We start from the raw sequence: 21,870 nt of genomic DNA on the forward strand, positions 1-21,870 counted from the left end.
GGGGGGGGGGGGGGGGGGGGGGGGGGGGGGGAGATCTAGGCACATAGAGTGTTGGGGTTCTTAGGGATTGGCTTCTTTTGAAATGGGATTAGCTTGATTTTTGGTTTATTGTGAAAGTCGGGGTGCTTATTTACCACGTGAAATTTGGCAACTGTGTTTCTAACCCTTCATCCTCACCCTTCAGACTGTAACAGAACATCAAACAGTTGTGAACTCACTGTCATGTTACTTCCCCATTGAAAGCCTCTCCGAAACTATTCTGCTGCTTTAAACAATGCAGTTCCCTGTGGGAAAGTTGTACAAAATGGGGGATTCTTCCAGGTGTTCTGTCCCTGATGGTGTTACTCTGCATGCAAGATTCTGTTTACTTACTAAAGCTGCAGCTGTTGCATGGAAACTTTCCTAGCTGGGGCAGCTCACCCAGCTGAAGTGTTAAGGCCTCACAGTTTTTCATAGAGTTTAAGGCCAAAAGGGACCTTTAAGATCATCAAGTCTGACCTCCTGCATAACACAGGCTAGGGAACCTCACCCACTAGTTTTTGCATCAAACTCAGAATCTCTGTTAGAAAAATTAAACTTCAGGTGTTTTTTCACCACTTCAGTGACAAAGCAGGCAGGACATGAAGTTTTAACTACTTGGACACAAAACAACACTTTCCACTGCTCCACCAACCCCTGTACGTGCCCTGCCCCCTTTGTATTTTTAGTACCATGTATTAACACCCCCCACAGGGGATGGGACAGTTATTGCATCAGGGCAGATACCAACTTCTAGTGTTAGTGGCTCCTGAGCTAGGAATAAAACAAAATACCATTCAATCTAAAGGGCCAAATTCCCTCTACGATAACATACTATCACTTCAGAAAAGAGAAAAGGAAATAATAGGAGTTGTTATACTCACCAGTAGAAGGTGTAGAAGAGTCAGTGAACAGCAACTAGTTCTAAAATGGCCACTTCTTAGGTCTACAGCTGTTGGTCTCTGCCAAATTTAAGAAGACAGCCCCAGAAAGGCTTGCTGGGAAAAAGATTCTTATAAAAGGGCAATCCTGCCTTAGGAAGGATTAAGAGGGATTAGCTAGGTATCAAAGAAGGTGTCTTGTCTGTCATCACTAAATCTTGATTATCTTTCCTTCCCTTTGAGAAGGGGTGACTTCTTTCACTGTTTACATTTACTTCAGTCATTTTTGTTAGAAAAGAGGTTAATCCTTCAGAACCCATTGATTATCTCAGGAGAAAGTCTACAGAGCTAGGTTCCAGGTTATTCTACAGGAATGTTAAAGATCACATGATGTTTTGTAAGCAATGGAGGTTGGGCTCACAAGATATTCCCCTAATTTTTTTTGGGGGGGGGGGGGGGGGAATACTGCACTTTAAGTTTTGCCACCATTTACCAAGTATAGTTTGTCATCATCTTCAAAAGCTAATCATTTAGTAGGATTAAAAACAATTTATTCCTTCTTTAGTTTTGCCATAACAAGTCTCAAACACTCTTCCTTAAGTAAAGAGGGGAAACTTGAGGGTTTGTTAAATTAACCATCTCCATAACAGCTGAGTTTGACTGCCCCCCTCCCAACTCCTCTTCTTCTGTCTTCTGCAGTTGCTTAAATGCCATGAACTAGCTTTTCCAGTGCTTTAATTCCCCCGCCCACACACAGATATTTCATAATCCATGCAGTTTGCCATTCCTGATGAACAACATATAGATAGAGACTTGTTTTAGCAGAAACCCTGGTACCCCTGTATTATTCCAGGTCTCTTGGTTTCGGTACAGTAAATGTTAAATATTAGAATGACATTAGCCTGTAATAAAAGTGTATCCAAATACAGTATTCTTGTTTTGATCCTTTTCTCTCTCAGGCCTGTAGCACAATGCCAGATGTGACAGGATGGAGATATTTGTCTGCTGGTTTGAACTGATGTTTAAGTCATAGGAACTGTTTCTGATCTCAGTTAAAGCTCTATGACTCCAGTTAGGTCAATTAAATTGTCAGATTTATTTTAGTGATTTAGGCCCTGATCCTACAAACATTTAGGCATGTGCTTAACTTTAGTACTATGGCTAATCCCATTGATTTGGCTAATGCTGTTTTCCCCGAGCCAAATTAAGCTCCAACTATATCTGTGGCCACTCCTTTATTTTCAGCAGTTTCAGCTTTGCAGATACTCAAACGTGCCCCTCTTCTCACGAGGTTAATTGCCCACTCAATTAATTGAATTGGATTTGCAAATACAAGATATTTATTAATATCAGTTTTATAAAATCAAATCCAGGACTTGACCATTCTTTAAGAGAGGATTTTCCATTTTAGGAAACATTAGCATGGGGTTAGGATAGGTTTCTTGTGTTAAAAAAAAAGTTTGCATTCAGTACAGTTGTAACTGGTGCTGACCTACATCCCCAGGAGATAAGAAGCAGGAACTTGTTTGATCTGCCACCTAAGTCTATGAAAATGTGGCAGAGTCCAGAATTCGGAAGTCTTGGAATGGCCTATGCTTCATAAGTATCCCATTGCTAACGGCAGCTAACATCTCCAAACAACCTACAACAACGCAGCACCAAAACACATAGCCCATGACAAACTGCAGCCGATTGCTCAGCTTCCTTAGACAGCCCCCCTGAAAGAGCTGCTCTGACTGGCGCATGTCACCAGTACAATCTGAATAAGTCTCTTTACAACAGCTTTCAGGAGCACGTACATTTCCAGTGGGGACAGGTTGTGAAGCTGCTGCCTCTGCCCAATCTGTGTAGTTGTGGATCCCACAACACTGCAGCTGTCTCTGGATTACATCCACACCCCTACTGCCCGGATGATGGGAATACGTCCCGTTGTACTGATGGAAGAGGTGAGCCATGGTGTGGTTCAGTTCAGAGCTCATCCTGTCAGAATAGACGTGTGCCAAGACTGCTGAAGAGGCTTCCAGGCAAAGCAGAACAACAAGCAAGTACATGAAAGTCCCCTGTTGATAGCGGGAGTTCCTTGTGGAGATACAGATAGCCAAAGCACCAGTGGGCAGCAGCAGAAAGGCAGACACAATAGCCAGCCAGCCCGGCACAAGCAGGAAACAATCCCAAAAGAAGGATTTATAATTTTTGTATGTAAGGATCACAAAAGCTCCACCAAAGACCAGAGCTGCAGCAGCCCCCCACAGAATCAGACCAAGTAGTGCCAGGAGCACTCTAGCAAGGGGTCTAACCCAGGACTCCATGCTGCAATAAAGAGGCTGCCAGCTAGCACTATATCTAACCTCCTTCATCTTTCTTAGCTCCTACCTCTGTGGGTGTTGCAGCCACCATTTGAGAGGCCTCCAACTATCTATCCAGGTGAAGCAGATGCAGCTCCCACCCAGCATCAATTGAAGTTTTAAAGGAGACAAAGCAAATTAAAAGATCTAGCTCTCTGGGATAGATCACAATTAATATTATCCCAGGCATGCATGTGTGTTGCCTTTTCAATGCAGTTTGCATAAATCTGTGAGATCAACAGAGTGCTTGTTAATGAAAGTCCATTTATTTTGCTGTCTGTGGAGACATTTTCATTTGCAGAGGCAGTGCAAGGATGGTAGCAAAAGGGCAGTATTAGCTATAAAACAAACACTAATCTACTTCATCCTCATGATAAAGGGCTAAGATGAAGGAAGCAACTAGGGTAGCTCGTTCATTCTGCATTAATCACACCCCTTGGACCTTCCAGTTTACAGGCTAGTGATAAGGTTAGTCCAGCCATACATTGTAAAACTCAGTCCTTTATCACTAGTTAAGACACAGACTATTACATAAGTCAAAGTGGTTTAAGATGGACAGGTCTGTTTAGTCCAGTAACTCCATATTTACTGCCATCACCCCCAAAACCAGACTCATTATCATAGGATCATAGAATATCAGGGTTGGAAGGGACCTCAGGGGGTCATCTAGTCCAACCCCCTGCTCAAAGCAGGACCTAATCCCAACTAAATCATCCCAGCCAGAGCTTTGTCAAGCCTGACCTTAAAAACCCCTAAGGAAGGAGATTCCACCACCTCCCTAGGTAACCCATTCCAGTGCTTCACCACCCTCCTAGTGAAAAAGTTTTTCCTAATATCCAACCTATCCTTTTCTTCTGAGTCTTTGTGTTTTACATTCGTTGACTTTTATGAGAGTTTAACATAATAATTAATACTCGGGCTTTGTCTTAATTGCCAAATTTCCATCTGTGAAATGAAAATCAATCTAGTTATGTTCACCCACACACACACTATACACACACTTACCCCTGTTTAGATTGCACCAAAACTGATTTAGACAAATGCTATTGTAATACACACAATAATGATATTATCTTCACTTTGTATACGGGGAAAAGGAGTCTCAGAAAGGCTAAGTGACTTGCCCTTGGTCACTAAGGAAGTCAATGTCCACATCAACAGGTAGAAAAGAGTCAATCCCTGGGTGTATATGATATGGAAAAGGACAAAGAAAGGCAGCATAGTCTAGTAGTTAGAACATGAGCCTAGGAGCCAGAAACTCCTAAATTTCAGTGTCAGTGACTCCCTCAATGTTTTAGATTAAGTCACTGAACGTCTCTTCTTCTATTTCCCCCTATGCATAAGAACATTAGAACAGCCAGACTGGGTCAGACCAAAGGTACATCTAGTCCAGTATCCTGTCTTTTGACAGTGGCCAGGTGTCCCAGAGGGAATAAACAGAACAGGTAATCATCAAGTGATCCATCCCGTGTCACCCATTCCCATCTTCTGGCAAAAAGGCTAATAGCCACTGATGGACCTATCCACCATGAACTTAGCTAGTTCTTTTTTGAACCCTGTTATAGTCTTGGCCTTCACAACATACTCTGTCAAGGAATTCCACAGGTTGACTGTGTGTTTTGTGAAAAAATACTTCCTTTTGTTTGTTTTAAATCTGCTGCCTATTAATTTCATTTGGTGACCCCTAGTTCTTGTGTTATGAGGAGTAAATAACACTTCGTTATTTACTTTCTCCACCCCAGTCATGATTTTATAGACCTCTATAATATCCCCCCTTAGTCGTCTCTTTTCCAAGCTGAAAAGCCCCAGTCTTATTAATCTCTCCTCATACGGAAGCCGTTCCATACCCCTAATCATTTTTGTTGCCCTTTTCTGAACCTTTTCTAATTCCAATATATCTTTTTTGAGATAGGGTGAACACATCTGCACGCTGTATTCAAGATGTGGGCATACCTTGGATTTATATAGAGGCAATATGATATGTTCTGTCTTATCTATCCCTTTCTTAATGATTACCAACATTCTGTTCGCTTTTTTGACTGCTGCTGCATATTGAGTGGATGTTTTCAGAAAACTATCCACAGTGACTCCAAGATCTCTTTCTTGAGTGGTAACAGCTAATTTAGACCCCATCATTTTATATGTATAGTTGGGATTATGTTTTCCAGTGTGCATTACTTTGCATTATCAACATTGAATTTCATCAGCCATTTTGTTGCCCAGTCACCCAGTTTTGTGAGGTCATTTTGTAGCTCTTCACAGTCTGCCTGGGACTTAACTATCTTGAGTAGTTTTGTATCATCTGCAGATTTTGCCACCTCACTGTTTACCTCTTTTTCCAGAACATTTATGAATATGTTGAATAGGAATTGGTCCCAGTACAGACCCCTGGGGGACACCACTCTCCATTCTGAAAACTGATAATTTATTCCTATCCTTTGTTTCCCATCTTTTAACCAGTTACCGATCCAAGAGAGGACCTTCCCTCTTATCCCATGACAGCTTACTTTGCTTAAGAGCCTTTGATGAGGGACCTTGTCAAAGGCTTTCTGAAAAATCTAAGAACACTATATCCTCTGGATCCCCTTTGTTCACATGCTTGTTGACCCCCTCAAAGAATTCTAGTAGATTGGTGAGGCATGATTTCCCTTTACAAAAACCATGTTGACTCTTCCCCCAACACATTATGTTCATCTATGTGTCTGACAATTTTGTTCTTTACTATAATTTCAACCAGTTTGCTGGGTACTAAAGTCAGGCTTATCGGCCTGTAGCTGCCGGGATCACCTCTGGAACCCTTTTTTAAATTGGTGTCACATTAGCTATCCTCCAGTCATTTTGTACAGAAGCTGATTTAAATGATAGTTTACAGACAACAGTTAGTAGTTCTGCAATTTCACATTTGAGTTCCTTCAGAACCCTTGGGTGAATACCATCTGGTCCTGGTGATTTATTATTGTTTAGTTTATCAATTTGTTCCAAAACCTCCTCTAATGACAGCTCAATGTGGGACAGTTCCTCAGATTTGTCACCAAAACAATGGCTCAGGTTTAGGAATCTCCCTCACAGCCTCAGCTGTGAAGACAGATGCAAAGAATTCATTTAGTTTCTCGCAATGGCCTTATCGTCCTTGAGTGCTCCTTTAGAATCTCAATCGTCCAGTGGCCCCACTGGTTGTTTAGCGGGTTTCCTGCTTCTGATGTACTTAAAAAATTTTTGCTATTACTTTTTGAGTCTTTGGCTAGCTGGTCTTCAAATTCTTTTTTGGCCTTCCTAATTATATTTTTACACTTCATTTGCCAGAGTTTATGCTCCTTTCTATTTTCCTCACTAGGATTTAACTTCCACTTTTTAAAGCATGCCTTTTTGCCTCTCACTGTTTCTCTTACTTTGTTGTTTAGCCACGGTGGCTCTTTTTTGGGTCTCTTACCATGTTTTTTAATTTGGGGTATAATTTAAGTTAAGTCTCTATTATTGTGTCTTTAAAAAGTTTCCATGCAGCTTGCCTGGATTTCACTTTTGGCAAATATAGAATAGGGATAATAATATTTACCTGACAGGACATTGGTCAGGTCTAATGCCCTGATATTCTGAGGTGTTGACCACCTGCATACCCAATCAAAATCAATGGGATCTGCTTGGAACCTTTGAAAATATGACCATAGCTGATTAGCCAGTGTCTGCAAGGCACTGTATAAAAGTGCCTCAGATTACAATACAGTCATATATACATACAGAGAGAGGGCTGCTTTCCATTAACACGCTGCTTCCGTGTGCTGTACAAACATGTCACTAAAACTAATTAATTTGGAATGAAATGTATTGCTTTTATCATTTTTAACCCTCACCATTTACAGCAATTAGCATACAGTGATTGACTTGTTAAATCTTAAGCAAATGCTTACTTATTTCAAAATGGGACTGGGATGTGTTGCCCTGCAATTTGTCTCTGAACTCCCTGCCCACCCACCCACATCCTCCAGCGTGCAGGATTAAGTGAAGTTGCATTCTCATTGTGTGGAATGTCATTTTCTCTAATGGCTGTAGTCAGTGTCTCCAGGGAAAGTGGTAGAGGGGGAGGAACAAAAAGGAACACCAGTCCCCCCACCCCTCAAATTTCTACTCTTCCGCTGATTTAATATTTCCATGAAGCAGGAGAGATGCCTCACAGCAGTATTATAAATAGTCTCTAAGTCTAATGGCAAGCTGGCTGTTTATTGCTATTTTGTAGGCTTTGTGAAAAGAGCCCACAAAGCAACCTCTTTTTTTTCCTTCTTCCCTCATGCTCATAAAACGTAATGGGATATTAACACTCGAATTACAGCACTCTTTATTTTTAGCTTATTCTGCAAGCTTTAAAATACATTAGGCTGCCTCAAACTGCCTACAGGAGAATTTTATAGCACCTGCAGGTTGTTTCAACCTGGGTAACTGCCATCACCTCTCAGAATATACAGAAGGGAATTTTAGTGGTTATGGAAGCCTAGAGGCTCTTGTCTTGCTAAATATTCCCCAATATACAATTTCCCATGTACTTCAGTCTTATTCTTTGTACCACATAAAACCAAAGAACATTATTTGTCTCCTTTTGTAAAGCATCCAAATGTCTAAGCACTTTCAGGCCTTTTATTAGTTTCTTTTTCCACCTGGAGAGCAAGAGCGGAACAGGCTTTTGGCGATCTGGGCCCCAGTCCTGCACTGAGTGCAGAACAGTTGTACCCACATGGAGACCCACTGAAATCGATGGGGCTCTGCGCAGGCACAGGGTCTACCCACATGGAGCTCATTGCCACAGCTGGATCCGAGTCAGTAAAGTCAACGTGTGGAAGGATCTGTGTATCTTTTTGGTTACTCCTTTGGACAATGGTGTAAGCTGTGGTTTCCCCAAAATGCTAAAAAGCACTGCTACCCAAAAGTAACCAACAGCCGGATCCTGTAAAGTACTGAGAGCTCTCAACTCCCATTGGCACCAGTGGACTGGAGAGTGCTCAGCATCTTACAAAAGGGGATTATAACATTCCAGGATTATTGTTAATTGCCCAACAGGAGTGTCTAGAAGCTCCAGCCAAGATCAGGGCTTCATTGTGCTAAGCATTGTACATACACACAGTAAGAGATAGTCCCTGCTCCAAAGATCTTACAATCTACATAGATGAGTCAGGCAGTAGGTGGGAGAAATACAGCCCTTAACTATCACCCTTAAAGATGCCAAATTTTTATGCGTAAAATAGATTTTAAGGGCACGTCCAGCCAAAAGAATTACAAAGTACTTAGTGAAGGTATCCACCAAAGCAAGAAAATTTGATGATGAGAAGATAGATGAAGTGGAATTGGAATGCTCTTCTGGTTTCCTCCCAGTGACAAAGCGGTATAACATGATGAATGTTGTCCCTGCTTTCTCTGGGGTCGTTTCTGCATGTGAAATGATGGGTATTGAAATTCAAATGCAAATTTAACAGCTAATACAGCTTAGATAAAATGCTTTCTGATACATTGCTGAAAGCATAATCCTTCAAGTTAATAAAACACCAAGGGCATGTTTTTTGCATTATTGTTGTACCAAACTAAGATTAAGATTGAACTGTTTTGATGAGGAGAATGGGTCAAACAGGTTCATTCCACAGTGGATTGGAGGGTGGACTTCCGAGCACTGTGATGTCCATGTGTGTGTTGACACAAAATGAGATGCAGACAGAGATGTGGATTGATTTGATATGACATGGGCTGTCATTCACAAGGATCAGCAAGCCCTTGCTGTGACAGACAACTGAACTTAAGAGGGCCAGTTAAGAATTATGCAGCAACTGGAACAGAACCTAGACAGGATCAGTGAACACAATAAGATGCAACTAACCTAAGCATAATACAAACAAAGACTAAACAAGACTTAGCGAAAGATGGAATTGGACGTCCAGGCCAGATCCTCAGGCCCTGGCAGTTCTGTGCAAGTCACTGCAGTAACATAAAGGAAACTTAAAGCAGCCTTAAGACAGCAGCTGAAGATTCCCCTGAATCCATAGCAGGCCTTGGGCTAGCTTACCAAGCCCTACATGCCAACTCCACCGCATTCCAGGGGCATTTCAGGACAGGGTGGAGTATGGGGGTGGGGCTTGAGTGCACTGATTCCTGGTAATCCTGGCTGGTGGAACAGCTCCTTTCCTGAAGCATATGTTATGTGCACCAGAGTCTGGTTTAGTCCTCAGTATCCCCCAGGATTGGGCGGTGAGGAGCAGAAAGTTTGTGGAAAGCCACAGCATGGGAACCAGTCCTAAGTCTTTATAAGAACTGGAGGTACTTTGACTAATTGACCCGCCTCAGGTTCAAGCTATTGTGGCCGTAAGCCATTTTGGCTGCTCATCAGAGGAGGTAGCAAATTGGCAACTGGTGACTAAAGCTGGTTGAAAATTTTTCATTTAAACAGTTTTTCAACAACAACAACAACAGCCATTTTTGTCTAAATTGGAAAGTTTCAAAAACGGTGTGATTTTGATTACATTTTGTTATAAAAAACCAAAATGATAGTGTCAAATTGTTGCATTTTGACATTTTAACTGGATGTTTCAATTTTTTTGTACTTCAAAATGAAAGTTATTATTTTCACATGAAATACATTAAAGGTCAAAATCATTTTTTTTTTAAGTTTTCCCATTTTTCATAAAAATTTAAAATCTTGACATGTTAAATGTCACAAATTTGAACTTTTGCATTTTTGTTACATCCTTTCTGCTTTCCCTCTTCCTCCCCGCTTTTTTGCCATTGACTATAATAGAATGCATGATGTCTAGGGTTAATTTATCCAGTTTTACATTTTTCTTTTTCCATTTTTTTTTCTTTTTATGCCACTCAGTAATTGCTGAAAATTCCCTCAGATTTTGGAAAAGGTACAGAGTAACAAAAAAGAAAAAGAAAACTAACTCTACCTCTCTGCAACTTCAACATTTGGAGACATATTGAAATTACAGAGGGGCAAAAGGAAAAAAAATGAAAAAAAATTAGCAACAAAAGCCTGGCCATCATTCATTTTATTGCACTTGCTAACAAACATATAAATAAATAAATCAGGAGGGAATGGAAAGGGGAAAACATTCAAAATTTCAAACATTCCAAATTTTGAAATTTTTGGGAAAATATTTTTTTGGGGGGGCGGAGGGAGGGGGGAACTGTTCTGAGCCCTGTGAAACAGAAGCCACTTAGAAATTTTTGTTTTTTTCCCAATCAGCTCTAGCTACATTATTTTAAAAATGTGACTATTTGTAGTTCACACTGTGCACATGACATTCCAGAGGTTGCAAAAATTCTAAAGAGTCAGCCTCATCCTCATATTACAAAACAAAACAAGAGGCACTTTAATTGCTAACTTATGAAAATGATTTACTGTTCTGCCTGTAGGGAGATAGACATCATGTCTCAGTGCGTTAGTGGAGAATTTTAATAGTAGTCGAGTCAAACTCACAGCATAAAGCGGAAGGAATGAGTTCAAGTTTCTGACAGCGCATTTTGAACAAACCCATCAGCTGGAAGGGATCCTAGTGAGACATTTTCCCCTTGCTAATATGAGTGAGGGACCTCATTCAGTACTAAGCAGAGCAAAACTTTAGGCTGAGAGTTTTTAAAGCTGACTAAGGAGTTTGGAAATAAACTTTTCAAAAGCACTTAAGAACCCTTAGTTCCATTGATAGTCAGTGACAGTTAGGCTCCTAAGTCACTTAGATACATTTGAAAAGGATACCCAGTTCCTAATGGGAATGAGGCATTCAGATTTTCAAGGTACCTTTGAAAATTTTAGCCTTAAACTCGACAGAAGCGACCACATTTTGCACATTATGCATCCGAAGAAGTGGGCTGTAGTCCACGAAAGCTTATGCTCTAATAAATTTGTTAGTCTCTAAGGTGCCACAAGTACTCCTGTTCTTTTTGCACATTTTGCACAGTTCTGGAGTGATGATCCCATTCCAAAATAAACTCATACAGAGGCATCCACTGGCCATGAACTGCAAAACTGTGTCAAGACAATTGTAGCCTGTAAACACAGAGGGCTGTTGACATGCATCACCTGCAGGAGATTCAGATACTTCCTGCAATAGGGGAGAACTGGATTACACAAGTGCAGAGTAAGTAACAGGACCTGTTCAGATTGTGCTATCAGGTCATGAAGTCCCACCAGCTGTAGTGTGACTTTTTAGGGCTTGTGGTCCTTCCCATATGGTATGAAGAAAGAGCTCCTTCATACAGACAGAGGTTAGTGATGATAGTAACTTAAATTCTCTAGGGAATCAGGATGTCTCTGTTTCTATTACAAATCACACAGGGACACGTGCTAGATTTATTCTTTCATCCTGTTGTATCCTCTATTTTCCAATGTTTCTCACTCTCTGTCTCACACATATACCCTGTCTGCAATTCTGGCCACATTACCTGTTCTTCGGTTCAATTCCTTTCTCTCCAGCTGCCAAGGTGTAGCAGTTGAGAGTGGGGTGAGGAAGGAAGTTGCACATTAAAATCTTGAGCCTAATAATCAAGGAGGCCACAATGAAATAGATTTGCAAAATGGCCTGGATTTACTTCAACCAGGGAGGAGAAGTTGGCCAGCATGTTGTGGACCAGAGGTGTTTCAATTCTGGCCCATACAGCCCTGGACTGAACACTGAAGTAGAAATGTTCAAATGTTCAGCCTTTTTTTGGAACAGAGGCAGTTCCACAGTCCAGCGACTTTGTTACTTGTGTCTTAGTTCCTGTTGCTGTTATGAGTTCATAGGGAAAGCAACAGAAGGTCTACAGAACTGTAGAAATCAGAGATGGAAAAAAATCTATTTGCTGATTTAATCCATCCCACTTAGTGCTGGATCGTTGTCAACTGTCCATTTAGTAGATTTTCTCTTAAAACTCATGCTGCTTGTTGTTCTTACTTAAATTGTCGCCCTGTTTAGTGAATCCCCTCATCCTCCCCCTTTAATATTTCATTCATTACTTTACCAGTGAGAAATAGATTAGAATTCCTTGATGGTAAGTGTCAGAACAATTCTTCTAGCCTTTTTTGAAAGTTGGACCCACATTTCTAGTTTCTGATGTTCCTGACTGTATCCAATTGTTGATGTTCCTGATTGTATTATTTTTTTCTCTGTAGATGTCATTGTATAATCAAGGGGAATGCTTCATCATTCTTCAGGATAATGGACATCCATTTCTTTGGCTTACAGTCAGAAGCATAACATCCTGTTATCTGTATGTGGATTGCAGCTGTCTTGAACTAAATTTCTCCTGACAGAAGAAAGATCATGAATTCAGAATAATGGAGTATGTTTTATGCTATATCACCACACATCCCAGTTTTGAATGGGTGTCTCGATGTCCTGTTAATTATATTGAAAGTGGGGTTTTGTCTATTCAGAAAAGTACTTAGCGGAGGCAGCACGGGCTGGCAGGTAGTGCAGTGGCCTGGGTCTCCAGAAACCTGGACGTTATCCCAGCATTGGCACTGGTCTGCTGCCTTACCTTGGTCAAGTGACAGCCTTGTTCTGTGCCTCAGTTTCCCCCTCATTTTACCTGTCACATCTATTATAGTGTAAGCTCTTTGAGGCAGGGACCGTCCCTTACCTGGCTGTGGGTACATACAGTTCCTAGCACAATGGGATACTGATCTAGGTGCTGTTGTAATACAATTAATAAGACAATATTTTTTGTTTTCTTTATATTTTATTGATTTTTTTTTTCAAAAATAAGGAAAGGAAAGAAAAGAAAAAAAAACAAGGAACACAAAGGTAAAGAAATGGGAAGGGAAGGAGGGGAGGCAAGGAAGGGACAGGAGAGTGATTCCTAATGTATGTTTCTGTGTTCAGCTTGATCAGAGCCGGTTGAGAGAATCCATGTTCACTTACCACATTCTCTCCCCCACTCTGTGTTGATAATGCTGATGCTGTCTGGACATAAACGAAGATAGTAAACTAAACAGGACCAGCAGATTAGAGGAGCACAAGAATTAGAAATCTTCTCCACTTGGCAAAGGACAATATCAGGAGGGAATACATTTTATTATCAAACTATAAAGAGGGTGCAGATATTTGATTTGGCAGCTGTAGGGGTGGGAATTAGCATCCTTTTCTTTATTGTTCCAGTGATAAACAAGCATATATCAAATGTGATGTTCATATTATATCAATATCACATTTTATAGTTACTATAGTACATAATCTATTTTTATTATCTTTCCTAGCTCGTGATAGCAGTATATAAAATGTCAGCAATGTCAGAATTAGTTCTGTGGTACACAGCTAGGAAGCAGAACCAATCGTAATGGGACTTTTTAGGCATTTCTATTCAGATGAAATGTTAATTTAAAAAAAAAAAAAACAACACGATAGTTGCAATTTACTTCTAAACTGTGTTGCTACCTACAATTCCCTCACCACACAATTGCTTTCAAAAGGCATTTTTCTTTTAAGCCTAGGTACTGTTCTCAAGTGGGGAGAGAGTCTATTAGGTTTAAACTCCTAGGAGCATCTGATTGCAAAAACAAAGCGAACAGCTGGAAAAGTTATTTGAACATGGAAAAATAAACAGAACGGAGCACAGAAAAAAACAGAAATACATTTCCCCTGCCTATTTCCAGGAAAGGTGTCCCCACAAAACCTTACAGATCAAATTCAGCCCCGCAATATGTAGTCACAGAAGATCCCCTTGTCACCAATTGCAGCTATGCCCAGTTTTCAAATGTGGGTCTTTAAGTTTGGGCACCTGGGTACCCCAAGCCCCACTTTAGAGACCTAAGGATGGCATTTTCATAAGTGCCTAATCTAAGGTAATTTATATGGCCCCCATTACCATAGAATGTGAGTGCCCCTGTGATCCTGGGAGCCCCTCAAAGTCAACTCACATCAGACCTGACACATCATTGCCCGAACACACTGTTGGCATAACAAAGATCTCAAAGGTATCATGTAAGGCAGTGGTGACCACACTTTTCCTCTCACCCCTCCCTCCCTTACCTGTAATGGAATGTGTCCACGCCCCCCCATCCTCTGGCCAGGAGTGGAATCACAGCCACGGGCCAGGAGTGGAGTCGTGACTGAGGGCCGGTGGCTGAGCTGCAGCCGGGAGCGGGGACACAGCTAGGGCTGGGAGCCAGGAGCAGAGCCGGGGCCGCGGCTGTGGCCAGGGTCGGTGCTGAAGTGCTGCTGGGGGCAGAGCAGGGCTGGCCAGTGCCCTGCCGCACCTCCCTGGATGTTTCTCAATGCTTTCCTAGGGGTTGTGCCCCCCAGTTTGGGGACCACTATTGTAAGGTATAGGGTTGCCAACTTTCTACTCACACAAAACTGAACACCCTTGCCCCGCCCCCTGCCCTGCCCCACCCCTCTTGAGGCCCCGCCCCATCCCTTCTCTGAGGTGCTGCCCCCACTCACTCCATCCCTCTGTTGCTCATTCTCCCCACCCTCACTCACTTGCTCATTTACATGGTGTTGGCTCAGGGGGTTGGGATGTGGGAAGGGGTGAGGGCTCCGGCTGGAAGTGCAGCCTCTGGGGTGGGGCCAGAAATGAGGGGTTGAGGGTGCAGGAGGGGACTCTGGGATGGGGCAGGGGATCGGGCTGTGTGTGGGGGTGAGGGCTCTGGTGTGGGGCAGGGGATGAGGAATTTGGGGTGCAGGAGGTTGCTCCGGGCTGGGGATGATGGGTTCAGAGTGAGGGACTGGGCTCTGGGCTGAGGCCTAGGGGTTCAAAGAGAGGGTTGGGGGATCAGGGTTGGGGCATGGGGGGGAGAGGGCTCTGCTTTAGGACCCTGCCTTAGCCCCACTGAATCGCTGACAGCAGTGCTGACCAGAACCGCCAGGTCCCTTTTTAACCGGGCATTCTGGTCAAAAACCGGACACCTGGCAACCCTAAGTAAGGTGTCATATATAAACTGATGATACAATGGCCCTGAAAATCACTGTATGATGTATATATGGGTTGAGTACAAAGAGTTACAGATGTGTGCTGAAAATATGTGAGCTAACATCATGGGCTGCTATAGCAGTAGCTGGGAGTGTAACAGATTTGTAGCCTGGGTGAATTGGGCACAGAAACACACACTGCCACATGGGTAACACTATATGGCCTGTACAAATGTGTTTCATTCAGCATGCAGCATATTATTGACCTTTGGATGGGACATAGAGAAAATCTTAGTGCGTCACAGGAGTAGGAGGCAGCAGGGACCGGGAAGTCAAGGGATTGGTAATGGGATCTGGAAACTTTCCCATCTAGGCAGTTAGTTTCAGTCTGGTTCATGACATAGGCACCAATCCTGTAATTGTGTCCACATCAGCAGATGTCTTCTACCCAACGACTTCACAGAAATGGATCGGTTTTGATGACGCTTTCATCAAGAAGGTTTTTGTCCTAAATGCTTCAAGTCCCCACCTGATTTGGAGCAGGTCTCCCCTATCCCAAGACCCCTAAGCTAAACAGAGTCAGAGAGTCTGTCTCACTCTTTCTTGGCTATAAAAAGTCAGAGTCTCTGAGAATGTATGCATTGAGATCAGGTATATGACTGCAGCTCATGTAGACATACCGGAGCTAGTTTTAATCTAGCTAGCTTGGTTACTGGTAGCACTGAAGCAGCAGCGACATGGGCTTCAGTGCAGGCTGTCTGCCTGAGTAGTTACCCAGCGTTCCAGGTGGCCTGAGTTTCACTGCTATTTGAACCCAAGCTAGCTAGAAAGCGAACATGTGTATGTCTACACAAGCCGCAATTGCCCTGTGATTACAGTGCAGACATACCCTCTCTCTCCAACTTTTGAAAGATCTAATTTTCTTTCTGTGTCAGAATGAAAACCAATTTCAGACCTTGCAAATGGGCCAGAAAACCGAACTGTATTCCCGCCAGCCCATGATGGTGCCATGTGATAGCTGTTCAGGAGCTTGTATGAAATGAGTCGATGGTCTCAGCTCAGCTTCTAGTGCACAGGCATCCATGCCACTACAGTCTCTGCTACCCCTGGCACTGGCTAGCACCCCAGTGGTTGCCACCCTTCGTTGCCATTCTTAGCAGAAATAATTTTGAATGGGCATAAAAATCTGCTCTCTCCTCACTTGCAGTGGTCCCAATAGGTGTCAGGAAGAAAAGCATCCAACTGCGGTCAGTGCTGTATCAGCGCTGGGGATAAACAGACATCTTCTACTTCTCAGCTTGCCATCCTGACATCTTGCACCAGCACTCCATTTACTTTATAAATATTTATAGGCCTGTCACAGAGCCGAATAGGCAGAAAAGCTGCTGCAGACAAACGACAAAAACACCCCGTCTCCAGCAAATACAGGATTCTGAGGTAGTGGGCTTAGTTTTCAGTCTGGTCACCACCATTTCTGTAATCCAGAGAAAGGAAGGTCTGGTCGCTCAGAATGCAGCTCTTCTAAGGGTACATCTACACTTTGAGCTGGAGTCTCTTTTCCAGCTCCTAGAGACATACCTGTGCTAGCTCGGATTGAGCCAGTGAACTAAACATAGAAGCGTAGCTGCAGCAGTGTGAGCTGTCAGAGGGGCTAGCTGCCCAAGTATGATCCAGTCCAAGTGGATCCCCTCGTGCCTCTCACCCCACAGCTGCTACACTCTATAGTTAGTGCTCTAGCACTATTAGAGCAGGCATGGGTATGTCTTCTCGAGCAGGAAATTACACCTCCAGCTCGAATGGTAGACATACCCTAAGATTTTGTTTTTCTATTCTCCTCTCTGATCCTCTTCCCTTTCCATGTACTATGACAAAGGCTATGCAAAAGACTGGATGGAAAGGGAGAGGGAGAAATGAAAGGATTACAGGGCAGTGGGGAATGCACTGGATCCCTTAAATGTTCATTACAAGAAGCAGCCCACCTCTGCTATACACAAATACTAGTTTGATCACTTTCAGGATAGTTGAATAGCTTTTGCCAAGTATCATAGAATATCTGGATTGGAAAGGACCTCAGGAGGTCATCTAGTCCAACCCCCAATTCACCCCCATTCATTTTCACAACAAAACCCTAGGATTCCACACCCTCGCTCATGCTCTATCCACAGGCATCACAGTGGCAGATGCCTTAGGTAAGCCTAAAATAGAGATTAGAATAGACAGAATGATGAGAGAGCCATTCAGCCTCAACTTCCTACCTGGTCTGGAGCTGATGCAGTGACAAACACTCTGCAATGTTTCCTCAGCTGCAAACACAGGAATAGAATTAAATTCCCCTACATACATGTACCTCTCTTTTTTGTTTGATTTGGTTTAGTTAATTGACTGGCTTTTGTTACTAATGATTACTCTCAATACCAAAAGGCTTTGCATTTCAGTTGATTAAAAACATTTTCACCCCTGTCTTGCTATGCCTGTCTCAGGGTGTTGTAAAGAATGAGCTACTGCTCTTTTGCACAAGTGACATGTGTGTGTGTAAACATTTTATTATGTTGCCACCCTGCAGTGTTTCTCCAGCTGTGGTCAGTGTAGCAGTTCCAACTTGGTCTGCTTTGGTTACAATGGGGAAGCGACTGTCAGTTCAAACATTGTCAGTGCCTGCTAATGTGTAGCCCAGTCCAAGACAGTTTTAGGCTTTCCAGACGCTTTTCAAACAACAAGAACCAAAGAGCTTTTTTAAAAAAATCCATATCAACAATCAGATCTAGTGTGTGGCTTCTTTCACCATGAATGTTTCTTTGGCTTAAATTTACCCTGGATCAAATTTGCAGAAAAATGCAGCAAACAACAAAGGGCAAAACTAAACTCCAAAGTGAACCGGAAAGATTAGAGTAGTGGGAGGCTAAAGGTAGAAAAATGGGATTGGGTTACAATTAAATGGAAAGTCCTGCACCCAAATAGAAGAAATGTAAAGCACTGATACTATGGGAACATCCAAGCAGCCACCTACATCTCAGTAAAGCAAACTTATTTTATCTTTAAAAAAAAAAATAATAATAATACTGCCCTTACATTGATCAGGAAAGCAGGCACTTCATGCTTCAGGGAAATCAGAGAATCTAGATTCAGAGGAGGAGAAGGAGGCAGTTCAGAGTTGGATCCAGCTCCCATTGAAATCCATGGGAATCTTTCCATTAAGTTCAGTGATGATGAACTCAGTTCCATGAAAGGATCCTTATTTTTGCAAGTGACATTCTCTATGAAAAAAACTGAGAATAATGGACTGAATAATGGACATAATGTATATGAATGTAGATAAATAGATAGACAGATATTTCCATGAATGTATATTAGGAGCTGAAAGAAGAGCTGGTAGAGAAACTTCTTTGGAACCATATTCCATTTGAACATGTATTTCCAGCAAAACTGAAATGCTTCACAAAATGGGTCTATTTAAACAGAATTCTGTGTTGGACATTTTCAGAATGAACTGTTTCAATCTTTTGTTTTGAAATGGCTTTTCATTTATATTTTGTATTATATATATGAATGTCATACAACATTTTTAAAAACTCAAAATCAAAAGAAATGTTTTGAACAGCCTGTAAAGAATTCCCCCTCCCCCCCACCAAAAAAAACCTTCCTTAGGGGAGAATTTCAAATGTTTTGGTTTTCGCTCTGATTCAGGGCAAAGCCAAATTTTGAAATCTCAAAATCCTTCACAAAAATGGAATTTCTGGCCTCCACTCAGCTAACACAAACACGTGAAAGTCTTGCTAAAGATGCAGAAAGATTTTTGGGGAGGGAAACGGTGATCTCTCTGTTCTTCCCTTATGATATAAACTTCGATCATGAAGCTTGATCCTGCCTTTATCTTCAATATGAGTTTCCTGTATGGGAACTGAGGAATGGGTTGGAGCCATTATTTAAATAATCAATCTTCATTTAATCCACTGTGCACTTGGAATCTTTTCATGCTTTCTGATTTGTCTCTCTACTGATTTACTCATGAGTATGTTTACCCAATAGAACTTCTGGGCCCAATCCTGCAATCTTTGTGCATCCAGCATGGCCAGTGCAGAGCCACCATCATTCCTGTAGAAACTCAGGGCAATGGAGCACACAGCGGCTACACCCCATTCATGTTAAGCAATGTTCATTTGGGGTGGGGGGAACCAAAAAATTTCATTACTATAAAGTATAACACATCAGATCTGGTTCTAATCTCACAATGGAGTAAATCAGAGAGAACTCAATTTGAATCAATGAAAATAGAACAGTGTAAAGCCAGAATGAAATCAAAACGGGGCCTAATCTACCTACTCTCTTAAAATGTGTTTTAAAATCTCCTCACATCCAGTAAGGTTAAATTAGCGAATTAAAAATATTTTATAATATTTTGGGATTTCAAACTTATAAATCACACACACACATATATACACACAAAGCTGGAAACAGAATAAAAGAGCTAAAGGTTTGAACAATATTAAACCATTAGCCTATCATCAGGGATATACAAAATGCATATTCATGTAGTAGATAATATTTTGGTGAATAGATTAGCAGGTGGAGATAGATGCTGGCTTTCATATTTAATTTTCACTCTTTTTCAAATGAAACAATAAACTCATATCTATTCAGGCTGCTTAGACTAGATTCCAGTTGCATTTGAATAGATGCAAATATTGACATCCTCGGTAAGCTTTGACTGAAACTTGGGCTGAAACTTAAAAGGACATCATTAATTTTGAAATCTAGTCATTTTTTAAAAATAAATTCAAAGTAGTTTCAGATACAACACCTACTTATATTGTAAGTCATTGTGGGCAGGGACTATTTTTAATAGATAAATAAATAGTATTAGTAATAATATGCCTGACCCTGAATCCTCCTAGCAATTTTTGTCATTCATAACCACATTCTCCTCCTCCCACTTTTTAAAGATATTTTTTCTCCCTAAAAAAAACAACAAAGGAAACTGACTACAGGAGAAACAGTAAAACTGACAATATACAACATCCAGTTGAAAGCACAACACTAACAAACTGAACGAAAAAAAATATTGTTTCTCCAATCCCTTTAATTTCTAGGTCAGATTAGTCATTACCTGTAAAATAGTAGGCAAAATTTTTTTTCAGATAGAAGTGTGATTTTTACATTAGTGGTATCCCTTTAATTGTATATTCTATGACCAACTCCATTGCAAACAGTTGTAGACTGCAGTGGTTACTATAAAACCATATATGATTTGACAATCATTTCATGGAAGATCAAGGAGAAGATGTAAATTATAATCAACTTTGGAGCAAGGATAAGATTTGGGGAATAGAAACATACAGAAGAATTAAATGTTAATTCAGAATGACCATGAGACATTAGAACAGTGGGCTTGATACAGCTAAGGGAAATTCAGTAGAAATAAATGTGAAATCACACACCTAACCATTGAGAATAAACATCCTGGATATAAATTAAAGGATGACTGTGTGAAAAGCAATATATCCAAGAAAAGTTTTAGGAGTGACAGGATTTATGGGCTGGATGTGGACTGCATCTGAGATGGGCTGATAATTTCATAAATTGTTATAAATACTAGGGCAAATCTAGAGGTTAGAATACCCTAGTGGAAATGGTGGCTAAGAAGGACAACCAAAGATGGACCAATTCCTCACCATCTACATTTACTGGTAAATCCCTTTCCTTATATCAGCTTTGTGCCTTTTAGACTGTAAACCTTCAGGACAGATATTTTCTAGGGCTGTCAAGTAATTACAAAAAATTAATTGCGATTAATCACGCTGTTAATAATAGAATACCATTTATCTAAATATTTTTGGATGTTTTCTACATTTTCAAATGCAATTACAACACAGAATATAAAGTGTACAGTGCTCATTTTATATTTATTTTTATTACAAATATTTGCACTGTAAAAACAAAATAAATAGTATTTTTCAATTCCCCTAATACAAGTACTGTAGTGCAATCTCTATCATGAAAGTTGAACTTACAAATGTAGAATTATGTAAAAAAAAAAAAAACTGCATTCAAAAATAAAACAATGTAAAACTTTAGAGCCTACAAGTCCAATCAGTCCTACTTCTTGTTCAGCCAATTGCTCAGACAAACAAATGTGTTTACATTTGCAGAAGATAATGCAGCCTGTTTCTTGTTTACAATGTCACCTGAAAGTGAGAACAGGCATTTGTATGGCACTGTTGTCACTGGCGTCACAAGATATTTACATGCCAGATTTACATGCCACCATTCCAGAGAGCATTCCTCTATGCTAGGAAGAGATGGGATCCACCTAAAAAAGAGAGGGAAGAGCATTTTCACAGGCAGCCTTGCTAAGCTAGTGAGGAGGGCTTTAAACTAGGTTCACCGGGGGACGGTGACCTAAATCCAGAGGTAAGTGGGCAAGTGGGATACCGGGAGGAAACACAAGGAGGAGGGTGCAACAGGGGAGGCCACCTTATTCTTACAGAGAAAGTAGGGAAATCGGCTATCTTAGGTGCCTGTACACGAATGCAAGAAGCCTGGGAAACAAGCGGGAAGAATAGGAAGTCTGGGCACAGTCAAGGAATTATGATGTGATTGGAATAACAGAGACTTGGTGGGGTAACTCACATGATTGAAGCACTGTCACAGATGGGTATAAACTATTCAGGAAGGACAGGCTGGGGAGAAAAGGTGGAGGAGTTGCACTGTGTAAGAGAGAAGTATGATTGCTCAGAGCTCCAGTATCAACCTGGAGAAAATCCT

General features: G+C 41.3%; 1 protein-coding gene across 1 annotated transcript in view; it reads left to right on the plus strand.

Annotated features, from left to right (window-relative positions):
• The window catches only part of LOC117879644, a 106,902-nt gene extending 98,202 nt beyond the window's left edge, over window positions 1-8,700 (plus strand). Inside the window, 1 exon segment of the mRNA XM_034774917.1 lies at window positions 8,476-8,700. Coding sequence (XP_034630808.1) covers window positions 8,476-8,700 — 225 coding nt within the window.
• Window positions 8,701-21,870: the final 13,170 nt, after the last annotated feature.

This window comes from Trachemys scripta, chromosome 6 (assembly GCF_013100865.1).
Source record: "Trachemys scripta elegans isolate TJP31775 chromosome 6, CAS_Tse_1.0, whole genome shotgun sequence".
Taxonomy (NCBI): domain Eukaryota; kingdom Metazoa; phylum Chordata; order Testudines; family Emydidae; genus Trachemys; species Trachemys scripta.